We start from the raw sequence: 13,416 nt of genomic DNA, 5'->3' as shown, positions 1-13,416 counted from the left end.
AGTCTCCAAAGTTGGCAGTTTCGTGGCATTACCTACTCTTTGTGAGACTTGCTTTCCTCATTAGAAAAATAGGGATAGTGACATATCTTGGGCAGATGATGATAGACTGTTGTGAAGACACCTGCCTATGTTCAGTAAATGTGTGCTTTCTTTTCTGATTGTGTGTCAAACCACAGGTTTTACCAAACACTGTATTTCTACCACTCTCAGTTCAGATTATTACTACTAAGAATCCTCACTGGGTTATCTAGGTTAGAGTTGCCAGTTTAAATATTTAGGACATACTTATACTAAAATAAAATTACTTGGTGTTTATCTGAAATTCAAATTTAAATGGAGATTATATATATATGCTTTTTTATTTATATATATATAAATCTGGCAACCTTAAGGTTTGGTAATAAATCACATGGGAAAAAATATTTGAAAGCAACTTGCCAGGACCGAGGTGTAAGCACTTTTAGGATTTGCTCCACAGATCAACAGTAACTGGTGGAAGTTTAGCCTTGAAACTTGCTCTTCCGACACCATGACCAATCTAAGGAGTTTGTGTCAGACCCTCCTTATCTCTGCACTTTTGCAAAGATGCAAGAAAGCTTCTTGTCTTCAGGGAAATACAGCATCCTCTCAGCTAGAATTCCTTTGTCATTAAATTTTTTTCTATGGCCTACCTTGTAACAAATTACTCTGTCCATCTGCATGCTTGATAGGGACCAACTGTCAAACTATTTTTTTTTTAAGTCTAAAGAATGTCTAATAATAATGAAAATGTGATGAGAGGGTTTTCTAAACATTAGCCAGCTCACTGAGCCTTCCAATTGTGTTTACTTTGAACCTTCAACTCTTTTAGAAGGAACACAATCCAAAGAATGACTTACTCTAAGGTGTAGGTTAACAAGAAAATCTGTAAATATTTAAAATAAAAATAGTTTACAAATTTATGGAGACAAAAAGTAGAATGGTGATTCTATAATAATTACAGAAGCTGAGGGGGAAGAAGGAATTGTTTAACGAGCACTGAGTTTCAGTTTTGTAAGGTGAAGAGCTCTGGAGATGGGTTGCACAACAATGTTAATCTATTTAACACTACTGAACTATACATTAAAAAATGGTTACGATGGTAAAATTTATGTTATGTATATTTTACCATAATTAACAAAAATTCTCTCTTACACAAATCTAGAGTTAGAAAACAGGGCACATGGAAGAAAACACAATCAGAGAATGTTTTCCTACAAAAGAATGTAAAGTCAAAGAAATCTATTCCTCTCCTGGGGAATTTCCTACTAGACAAGTGAAAATTATTTATGGTCAACTTAAAGCCCCAACGCCTTATCCCTTCTTCCTGCATGTGTGACTCAGTGTGTGCTTCCTGGTCACATAGAACTGGATGAACCATACAGATGATAGCCTGAACATGTGTCGTGGTGTCACTCAGTGTTTCTTGAACTAAACGAAAAGCACTGAAATCTGTATCAGTGAGGGGATGTAGAAGTCATCCCCCCAAATGCGATCCCTTAGCTCAGGTAGACTCTGGATCATTTGCACTTTGAGGAATGGAAGAAGTTCATGTCATGCTACTTTCTATTCATACCAAAAGCCAAACATGCAAGTGTCTTAGCCAGCCACTATATGAAAAGCTCAACTAAACTGTTTCATTTTAGTACCAAGTAGCAGTGATGGGTGTAATGGATTGGCTCACTCCTAGAGAAAAAAACTGCGAACCCAAATAGGTCAAAAGACTTACTTCCTGCACAGGATTTCATCCTCACTGTTCTGTTAGTGGCTGTCTAAAGATTTAAGAGTTTGGAATACTTACAACATAGTAGGCACTGAACTAAGAACATGACATGGGTTATTTTACATAATCCACACAACAATCCTTTTCCACAGGTAAGATTACCACCCCCATTTTACAGATGGAAAAACTGAGACTTAAAGAGATAATGAGACTTTCCAAAGTCTACACAGCTCCTCAGGGTTGAGCTGGGGTTGGAACCCAGTGTGACTCTGACATCTGAGCCAGTGAAGATGACAATACATTGCTGCCAGAAACAAGCTGTGCAGAATCGTCTGGCATGTGGGCCCAAGAGCTCCCCAAAGTCTAACTGAACTGCATTTGCATTATCAATTCAATCCAGTAGATACCATTAAACATCTTTTGGATACGTTTTTGAGGAATTAACAAGTGGAAAGGCAGAGTGGGAATTCAGAGGATATGGGTTCACCTCCAAGTTCCACCACATCAACTGTAAACAAAAAGTCGACCGGATAGTCCATCATCAAAAATGATTTATTTGGGAAAAAGAAAGTGCTGCAGTCTGCTATGTGCAGCCATGGTGAGCTACGAGCAAGTCCCAAAGATAAAGAAGGGAGTCCTTTTTTAGCGGGGAAGAGGAAGTTAAGGAGAGGAGCTATTATAGCCATAGGGTTCTTCTTATAGGGTCCCAGAGACTGACACAGGGCATGAGAGCTCCTCCTACAGGTTCTCCTGATTCCTGCCTTGGTAATGTCTCTGTTCTAAGTTTCGACAACCATATGTGGAACAGAAATGTGATCTTGATTGCCAGGCCTCAGTTTCCAGGATCTCAACAGGTACAATTTGAGGAGAAAATGATATAAAATATGTAAGAGTATTTGGCACCTAGTAGATATTAGTAAAAACAGCATGCATAGTGGTGAAGTGAGAGCATGAGCTCTGCCATCAGATGGCCTGGGTTCAAATCCCAGCTCCACATCTTACCAGCTGTGTGACTTGGGCAAGTTACTCAACTTGTCTGGGCCTCAATTTCCTCATCTGTAAAATGAGAATAATACTGCCTAGTTCATAGAGTTGATACAAGGATCGAGCGACTGAATATTTAGGAAGCTTTTAGAAGACAGTATTCCAGGTGCCATGCACTGTTCTAGCTCCTTCACGTGCATTTTCTCTATTGATTTTCACAAAAGCCCTATGAGGTGGAGGTTATGTTACTCTCCGTGCCTCAGACCTGGAAGACCATGGGTACTGGAATCAGAAAGGGCCAAAATGTTCTCAGGCATGTGTGCAAAAAACCTGGAATGAAGAATTCTCTGTGGTTCCACTTTTCCCAATGGAACTTCTGTTTAGACACCTACAAAAGGACCTCTTCTTTTAATGATCCATTCAACATCCAGGCCTTCTTATAGATTTGATAGCCAGGATCAGCCGCACAATTTGCAAGGCCCAGTGAAAAAAGAAAATGCGAAACTCTTTGTTAAAAACTCATTAAGAATTATTTGGTGACATCAAACCAAGCATGAAGCCCTTCTAACTGGGGGCCCCGTGTGACTGCACAGGTCACACACCCACGAAGTCAGAGCGGAGCACAGCTTTTTCCCTGATAGGTTTCCATTGTCTTAATTGCTTCCTTTCTGCCTGCCCAGCCTCGGGCACTTGGGCCCAGAACTGAATGAGCCTGTTCTCAAAGGCACACAAGCCTCTGGGAGCCAGCCTTCCCCACGTTGTAGGGACCACAGGCTCACGGCTCTGGGGTGGCAGGGAAAGGCTTTCAGCCTTGGTTTGGGAAGTTCCGTTAGGCAAAGTGAGTAGCAGTATTCCACAACTCTTACATTCATTTTCAAAGAGGACTCAGTGTAGAAGAGCTGTAAGTCAATGTGCTAAGCTCTGAGTTTTTAAAAAATACGAAATGACATATAAAAAATTCTGACAAAAACACTATATTTTCATTGTTGATACATGAAAACACACTGACATGCCAAGAAGAAAAAATGTAAACATTTTTATTCCCACCACCCCGAGACAACTGTTAGTCATGACAACAATAAAAATAGCTTAATTTTTTTCTGCCCCTACCACAAACCAGGCAGTGTGCAAAGCACGATAATACTGTATCGCATATTTGAAAGTTACTAAGCGGGTAGATCTTAAATGTTCTCATCACAAGAAAAACAATATGTAATTATGTATGGTGACGGAAAATATTAGAACTTCTGATATTTATTTTTATCCATTCCTTTGAACATGTTACTCTATCTCATTCATTTTGATGTGTTACTCTTTCGTGAATACTTCATAATGTATATTATGTTGGTATAGTTCTATATGTGTATAATTGTATAAATAAATAAATAAACAAACAAACAAATAAAACACATATATTAAGAATAAATGGGGCTATATGAACAAAAAAATTTAGAGGCCACTGCACTATACTATAATTTACAGAGAAGTTTTTATATATGTATCATGTGTTTGAATTTATTGGTATATATATATATATTTTTTTTTTTAAAGAATGGAATATTATTTTGTTTTTTTCCACTTTATATATTGTAATCATCTTTCCATGTTAATAAACATTCACCCACAACAATATTTTTAATGTAAGTATTGGACTCCTTCAGTACTGATTTTGATAGATAAGATCTAATGATTTAGAATAAGGATTGATATCCGTGTTACATTCTTTTGCCCTCACGCCACCCACACTCGAATCAATGGAGGAATATAACTAAGTACCTGGAAGCCAGGGACTCTTCTTAAAAAATACATCTCTCTTCCCCAAAGAACTGAAATCAAGGAAGTAAAGAGATATTTGCATACCCTTATTCATAGCAGCATTATTCTTAAAAGGCAAAAAAGTGGAAGTAACCAAAATGTCTATCCATGGATGGATGGATTAATAAAGTGTGGTTTATCCACACAACGGAATATTATTCAGCCTTAAAATATAAGAAATTCTGACACACAGGACAACAAGGATTAACCTTGAGGGCATTATGCTAAGTGAAATAAACCAATCACAAAAAGATAAGTACTGTATGATTTCGCTTATGTGAGGTACCTAGAAAAGGCAAATTACTACAGACAGAAAGTAGAGTGGTGGTTGCCAGAGGCTGGGGGACAAGGGGAGATATTATTGTTTAATGGGCAGAGTTTCAGTTTCATAAGTGGAAAAGTTTTGGAGAATGATGGTGGTGACAATTGCAAAACAATGTGAATGTACTTAATTTCACTGAACTACACACTTAAAAATGGTTAAAATGGTAAAAACATAAAAACCAAAAGCCAAAAAACATTCCTCACTATAATAGATGGGACTCAGTAGGAAGTGGAAGCAAATTCCCATGTATGAGTCTCCATTCTGTAGCAGGCACCCCACAAAGTGCTTTATCTCATTCAATCCTTGCAACAAACTGCTTAAAGAAAAGGGACCTTAATTTCAGATGGCTTGAAACTGGCTCAAGGTCACCCACCAGCAGATGAGGAGGGCTTGCCATGAAATTCACTTTCAAATCCAGACCCCATACTTTTCCTCAATGTCTCCTATAAAGAATGTAGAAAGACTGGCTCAGGAACAAAAGGAGGACCAGAAACTCAGCCTGCCTCCATCGTAGCCCTTGCTTGGCCCAGCGTCTCTCACACTGTAGGTATTTGCTCTTCAAGAACAAATGGCATTGAGCAGTGAGAAAAAGCCAAAGTATTCCCAGGGCACTGCTGAGCAAGTGCTCATTTCCTGCCCTCTCACTCTTAAGCTGTCTCCTCAAGTGACTAATATTAGACTTGGGGCCACTCCACCGATAACACCACTTACCACGGAGCAGTCCACTGCCTTCTGTCTCTCACCGCCTTTTACCAAGGACAACAAAGGTCCGTGTGGACCTCGTTACACAGGTGTAAGTGCAAACGGTAAATCTGACCTAGTTCAGGAGACCTGTGACTGAGCGGGTCTGCTCTTGTCTACCTGAATTGTCACAGCCATGTCACTCCTCAGTCCATCAGATATAAAATGGGGCTTCAGATGCATGATCTGAGGCAACCCTGACATTCTATGCTTAGAACAGATGAAAAAGTGCATATTGTAGGGGACGAATGATTCCAAACTCAGGGCTATTCAGAAAAAGCAAGTTCAGAACTTGATGAATGATTACCCTGGAATTAAAGTCCAGGGGAACAGTGAATCTGGCAGGAGTTCAAAGAGCTGACTTCTCCAAATTGCTTTGCCTTGTGAACGCATTTTAATACTGAGCTTTTAGCAACTAAATAAACCCACACTTTGCAAAGTGAATTCCATAGAACACTGGTTTGGCAAGATGCTCACACATCAGGGACAAATGAGTGTGGGAAACACTGCTGATGTGTCTTCTTGGAGATTCACCATGCACATGAGCAGACTGGAAACTTACTGAAAAAACTTGAACTTTTGCATTTTTAACTAGGTATTCCCCATACTCATTTGTTCATGGTTCCCTATTTGTTTTTATCTTGTTTGTGTTTTTCACCATAATAACTCTTAACTTCTGGCCAAGCCATTGGAAAATGGTAAACCATGATATGGTAATAGAGGTAAATGCCTCATAAAATTTTTTAATCTCACTTGTATTGTGGGGGTAATCTTACACCAACTTCACAAGGTGAAGATGATGATAAATGAGGTAATGTTTGTAAAATATGGAAAACAGTCTAACACTTAGAAGTGTTTACAAATCATTAAATATAAATAAAATATGAATGCACTGAACTGATTTACAAACTAACGTGTCTGTATATTTAAGTCAAACCTTAAAACAGAGTCATTTCTTAGGGAGAAAAGCCACTTCTCAACAATCTTTTCACAAAAGCATTTTGCTGATTCATTAAAGTGAGGGCCTGAAACAAGACAGAAATGTTCATCTTCTATCAAGTCAGGTTTCTTTATTCTGCCAGGAAGGAAGGTAATCATTCTTACAAGTTTGTGCTGGAATACAAAAATGGAGACTCCTGAGTCCTAATTCTGCCACTCTAGCTATGTGACCCAGACAGTAAACTACTTACCCGCTCCAAAGCTCAGGTTCCCTATCTATTAAATGGGGATGCTAATAGTGCCTATTGTCACAGGGTTGGTAGGAAATATTAAATATATAATAATAATAATAATAATATCAGTAACAATGCCACATAATATTTACTGAGACAAAGAAACTGAATTCCAGAGAGGTTAGTTACCCACAGTTACAGAGCAACGGCTGGGCCTGCATTTAAATCCACGCAAGTGAAACACCAGAGTTCTGCCTTCGTGACGGCCTCACCATTTATGCAAGTATGGACTCAGCACAGCACCTGGCCCTGGGAGTTGCTGTCATTACTACTGCTACTGATTTTAAAGGCCCTGGAAATGGAACGATATTTTAGAGCTTTAAATGCTGTAGAGGTATAAGGACTAGGGGGGAGAAGTCTTTGATCCCCATTCCCCCAATCATTAACTACTTTTAGGACATCCAGAGAAGTTCCTTTGCCATGGGAAATAGCTGCACTTTGAAGCACAGCTGTACGTTGTGAATTATTCTTTCCCATTTGAAGCTGGGTGACAATATACTCTCATTTTAACCCAGCACTGAATTGTCAATTGTAGCCACTCATTTTTCTTGTAAGTACAAGTGCCCTAATCACATACCGTGTTTCCCCAAAAACAAGACCAGGTCTTATATTAATTTTTGCTCCAAAAGATGCACTAGGGCTTATGTTCAGGGGATGTCATCTTGAAAAATCATGCTAGGGCTTATTTTCCAGCTAGGTCTCACTTTCGGGGAAACACGGTAGTTACTTGGTAACTTCCATCTTTCAGGATGTTTGAAAGAAAGGAAGGAAGGAAGGAAGGAAGGAAGGAAGGAAGGAAGGAAGGAAGGAAGGAAGGAAGGAAGGACGAAAGGAAGGAAAGAAGGAAGGAAGAAATGCTTTGTTTTAACAGACTCATTTGTGTCTGGCTTAGTGACAAAGCCTTGACTCCTTGCCTAGTCAACTTTCAGGAATTCTCTGTATTTGTCTGCATTGTATTACCCAAGTAGCTTGTTATCTTTGCAGCTTAAGGGCTGACTTGGAAATTCAGACTGTCAACTATTTAAAGAAAATGTTAAGTCCCCATTCCACTTCTTTAATTAAATTTCAGAGAGCAAAGTTTCCTACTGGTTATGATCATGTTAACTTAAAATACTCTTAAGGAAACATGGCAGGAAGCAAAGTAAGAAGGGGAGGATTGTGGTTTCTAAAGGCATTCTAGGAAGAAGAGTTGAGCGAAGCCATTAAGGCAAAATTGTACAGAGCATGTGAAGAAAAGAGAAGGGAGGCATGAACAGGTCTTAAGGAATGTGAAGAATAGAGTACAGAAATGAAAATGTGTAATGCAAATTAAATAGAGCCTTGAATGCCAGGTTAGGGTGTTGGAGGGTATCTGTGCAATGAAAACTGTAAGTTGTTGGAAGTCAGCAACGATGATCAAATGTATGTCTTAAGAAGATAACTGGGGCTTATGTACAGGTGGCATGCAATGGAATCAGAACAGACCCAGGAACTCACTGGCTGTGTGACAAAGTTTCGTTAGGCCTAAAGTTTTCATCTATTAATTTGTTCAATGGAGATGATAACCATTATGGTGGGAATTGAATAAAATCAGGAATGGACCTATTAAATATCATAGAAAACTTTCAAACAAACAACACACACACACATACTTTGACAGATACCACGATCCCAATTACACAAAGTTGTTCATCACAGCATTATTTATATTAGCAAAAAGAATGAGAAACAATTTATATTTGAAACAACAGGGGGGTGGTAAATCATGTCCATCTATTTGAAGGAATGTTAAAGTGGTGCTTGCAGGGACTGTCTATTCTAAACGCTTTGTAAATATTAATTCATTGAATCATCATAGCAATCCTATGGGGTATAGACTATTAATGTAAGTCCCACATTACAGATAAGGAAACTGAGGCTTGGAGAATTTAAATAACTTGTTCGAGATTACACAGGTAACAAATGGCAGACGTAGGATTTGAGTGAGGCTGTCTGGATCTACTCTCTTTGCTCTAATCACTATATAACATTGCATTGTGGTTTTTTTATTTTGCTGGTTTTCTTAAATTAGTTTTATAACAAAACTTCGGAGGAAAAGAAAATATCCTCTCCATACAGGGAAGGAGAAGATCTGATAGGGAGGGGGTGGTAGCAACCAAAATTTTGCTTCATTGTAAACCCAATGACAAAAGTTTACATATCCTTTTATTTCACCCTCATCAGCAATAACTAATGCTTGTAAAACAATTTACAAAGTCCTTCCACATCATTCACCTCCTCAAAACCATCCTGTGATGTTGCTATTTTCATTAATCCCAATTTATAGATGAGGAAACTGAGGCCCAGAGAGGACAATTGGCTCACTCAGGTCATGTTCCTAGTTTTTTTATTCCCAATCCTATGCTCCTTTTACTATTCAGCATGGTTTAAACAATTTTAAAACAGTGTCCCCCACTTCTTCAGCCTGATAATCACTCAGGAATCCACCGGGAACAAGCAGAAGTTAAGAAAAAGGGTTGGTTTGGGCTTGGCCAGACTAACTCACCAACCTTGAAGTCTTAGGGCTGAAAAATCTGGAATACCAAAGGAATGTCCCTTCTAAGCCTTCTTCTGCCACAGGCTATTGATTTTCCCTGAGGAAAGTTTGTGGAATCAGCCTATGTCTTCTGTTCTGTCCCCTAACACGTTATCATGGCTTCTTCAGAGTCCTGTTACTTCCAAAGCCTCTCCAGAAGTTGCCAAGAGATGGGACGGAATAATGATACTGATGAGGGCAATAATGATACTATAATAATTAATGATAATAGTCAAAGTGTAGAGAGAGCTTGCTCCATGCCAGATACTGCCCTGGGTAAGGTTTACATACATTTACTCTCACAACAGTCCTGGGGATAGGTGCCGTTTTCCTGATGAGGAAATGAGCCTCAGAGGGTGTCTATTGCATGCTTGACTGGGAGAAAGTAAGGGAGGAAGGGTCCTCAGGACACAGACTACAGAGTGTAGGCTTTTGGCTCTGAAGCCCTCATTTGAAAATCAACTTCAGACTCAGCCCCCTCCCTGGTGGCATTCCTTGCATATCTCTTCTTCCTAGGAAATATGGCTTCTCCAGGACAGACAACAGGCGAACGCAGCACTTCTTGGTCTTAATGATCTAGAAAGTAATTTACCCTCCTTTTATCTCCCGACATTTTCTTTTAAAAAATGGTGATTATTGATATTTATGATTCCTTAAAACATATTTCCGAACCTAAAACAATTTAAAAAATAATATAGCACAAAATGGAGCTAACAGGAGAGTGTGGTGCGTGGATCTCCACGTGCTAAGGGGACTCCCCAGTCATTCTACCAAACTGAACAGGAGACGAGGGGAGTGCTTGGAGATTCTGAAGTGAAGTGTTGCTCTGGGACTGGAAGTTTTCAAGCTTGGAAGGCATTATTTGGTTATCAGGCCGTTAAGCAGCACACTGTTCAAAGACTTGGCTGGGACTGAGGACTAGCTGACCTGTAAATAATCTCCGGGTAAAGTTTAGCAGCAGTTGAACATTAATGTGGTAGAGACGAGCCTTTCGATGGGTCACTGGCTGTGAGCTGTTCCTAATAGGAAGCCTTTTCTCCTTTAACTGTTTCCACTTCTCCAACTACAGTTATTGCAGTGAAAGGACAGACTAGAGCAGGTAGAGGGTGAATTCAAATATAAACACTCTCTGATGATGTGGCCAGTTAGGCAGTTAGAACCAGCAAGTGTCTCGGTGGCAACAATACAACTGTTAGGTCAAGTGTTTGAAAGGTGAGGCCCCTTTAGGGCAGCTGCAAAAGAGAAAGCCCCTATTAATCCCTTGACTAACTAAGCAGCTGATGGATTTAATCTTTTTGTGTTTATGGTATAACTCTGCAAATACAGGATTATTATAAGTTTTTTTAAAAATCATCACAGGCTACCATTAGCTTTTTATAGATTTCTTCATCGTGTTAACAGATGACAGAAAACAGAACTTTGGAGAGCTTCTGATTACAATTCCCTGTCACTCTGGATTGAAAACTTGTAAGAAAACTTCGTTCTCAGATTTATTCATAAAAAGAATAGGTCTCTGTTTGAAGAGGGAAGCGATCTCAGTCTCTAGCCTTGGGATCTACTTTCTTTTGATTTTTCTATTCATTGTTATTTAAAACAGCACGAAAAGATTCAGCTAGGGTTATTTTGCATAGTAATATCAGAAAAGGAATGATTTTACCTGGTATAATCCCCTTTGGCTTCCTGAAATAAAAAAAAAAAAGAGAGAGATGATTGATTTGTATTTGTTAATTAAGCTAAATGAGTTTACTCTTGATCATTTCCCCCTCTTAACGTTCCTGAAATTTGTTTTGAAGAATGTACAGGAGAAATACTTTCCCTCTGACCTTGGGGAAGAATGTGGCATCGTTAAGAAAACACTAGTATCCATGAAATTTTTATTCTTCTTAACAGAAGAGACAAATACATATATCTGGAAAAGCACAGATGATTTTTTCTCCTTTTATGTTTCTCAGACCACGTGATAAATGCTATCTAGTAGATAGCATTTGTCTAGTAGAGTGGCGCACTTTTTAGTCTGCATACAGACTTTTAAAACCATGACACAGGTAAGTCAACACATACTACTTGTTTACTCTTTTTAAGCCAGCATGGAGCACATTTGGTTTTTCAGCTACCAGTGCCTTTAAGAATGAGTGCCTTTGACTCAACCTCAAGAAAATGTATACAGAAGTTACTAAATTTAAATGAAAATTATAGCTGTTGTAACAACTGCGCTCTTCTAAATTCAAGTACCCAGAGGTCTTTTCCAGGAATATGCTCTTACTCTTCCCTGAGAGCAGTCTAAATTTCATTTTTCTTTGAAACATGCACTATCACACTACAACTCATGCAAACTATGCTAAAACAGAAAACGGTGGTCACACTTTTCATTGGCAAACAACCAACTGGCTAAAAAGTCCGCAGCCACTGGCGCCTGCAAAAGTTTCAGAGTTGCAGGCAGCTGATAAAAACCAACAAAAAGAAGCGGGTAAAAGGCAGCTGGTTAGTTCTTACCTGCAAAACAAACGCGGCTAACTTGAAGACGGTTTCGCTGTCTACTTCGATTTGGCCCTGTGGGTGGAAACGGAAAGCATCAGTGAACACAGGCCGCCCCAGGTTGCAGCAAATGGCTGTGGAGTTGGGGAAGCTGTCACAGCTTGGCACCTTCAGTTTAGGATCAGATGCAGATCATACCATTGCAGAAGAAAGGGAGGGGGGCATGGAGAGACACATCCAGGGTTAAGAGGAAGCCGCATTGTGAGTGAGTGTGTGTGTGTGTGTGTGTGTGTGTGTGTGTGTGTGTGTTAATTAGCTGTACAGAATTTGTTTAGAGAGCACGATTCTGGAAGGAACATGAATGACTTTGAGGCTGAAAATTCAGACAACTTCTAAATGAATAATTTTTAACTCTACAAGTTCATTTTTAAACTCTGCAGACTTCCTTAGATTAATTCTCTGTGTCATAGCACGGTTATTTTGGTATACAAACAATGCTAATATTATTAAAACTACAAATTAACTTCTGTGTCAATGATACATTATTGAATTAAGATCTCTACCATTACAGATAAAATGTAAAGCCTTAAAAAGCAGTTACAGCAAATGCTTCAAAGACTAAAATTCTGTTGCTTTATATTGAAATTTGATGAGCTCTAATTTATCATTTTTCCATTGTTTCGTTTTTTCATCCTTCAAGATCCCAAAGAAAAATAGGCGTTCTGGGCCTTGGTTAACAGGGATACTTTTTTAGTAGCCTGGTTGGGACGCACAGTGCGTGTGGAAGAGCGATTGCTTCTATCAATGATACTCACACGTGTCTGCATTTATTTTGTTAAATGCAGTGAGACTGTGACTGCATTATGTAATATATTCCAAACTAAATGGTTTAGAGAGATCTTTATTTTAAAAGGATTTTTGGTGATAGTCTAGCTTATAAGCATAAACACACACAAAAATAATTCCACTTAACCCACCCCTGGCCTGAGTCCTGTGTCATTAGTATGTGAAAGTGCACACTGTTCAACAACATGAAACTCGTGGGGCTGGAAATTGCCCTGCACTCCTTCTTTCTCCTTTTACCTGTTGAATCCAGGCTGGAGAGTTTTCTAGTTAGACCAAGAGCATCAATAGTGAGTCATTAAGTAGTTTCAGAATAAATGCACACTAAGTAGGATTACAGAAGCAGTTAGCTCAGTGAGCATTTCTGACAAGATTATGCTTTTCTCTCAGGTTTCCCATCAATTTCACTGGGGTTCTCAAAAAACAAAACAAAACAAACTAAACTAAAGCCGTAAGATAAAATAAACCAAAAACCCAGGCCATTGCAATGTCAGCAGTGATAATTATCCATGTTTCTCTTATATCACAAAATGAAAAAAAAAAATAATTTCATTCATCAATATCCCTTCTGAAACCCAACGCAGTGGATCTGCTTCACAGTTTTTTGCTTCAAAAGCTGACAGGCCCAGAGCCTTGGAATTCAAAGCTTGCCTATAATCTCTAGAAACAGATTATATAATCAAAGAGAAGCCAGGTTGGTGGTAGG

General features: G+C 39.0%; 1 protein-coding gene across 6 annotated transcripts in view; it reads right to left on the bottom strand.

The window, feature by feature from the left end:
• The window catches only part of FRMD4B (FERM domain containing 4B), a 374,957-nt gene that overhangs the window by 49,305 nt on the left and 312,236 nt on the right, over positions 1 to 13,416 (bottom strand). For all 6 annotated transcript variants that reach the window (XM_081072541.1, XM_081072543.1, XM_081072542.1 and 3 more), the window contains 2 exons: positions 11,886 to 11,942; positions 11,050 to 11,072 (listed from right to left, as the gene is read on the bottom strand). In XM_081072541.1, the coding sequence (XP_080928667.1) occupies positions 11,050 to 11,072; positions 11,886 to 11,942 (80 nt within the window). The remainder of the gene's footprint in view (positions 1 to 11,049; positions 11,073 to 11,885; positions 11,943 to 13,416) is intronic.

Source organism: Rhinolophus hipposideros (assembly GCF_964194185.1).
Source record: "Rhinolophus hipposideros genome assembly, chromosome: 14".
In the NCBI taxonomy this organism is placed as follows: Eukaryota; Metazoa; Chordata; class Mammalia; order Chiroptera; family Rhinolophidae; genus Rhinolophus; species Rhinolophus hipposideros.
Note: the sequence above shows the minus strand (reverse complement) of the source record. Positions and strands in the feature narration are given on the sequence as shown.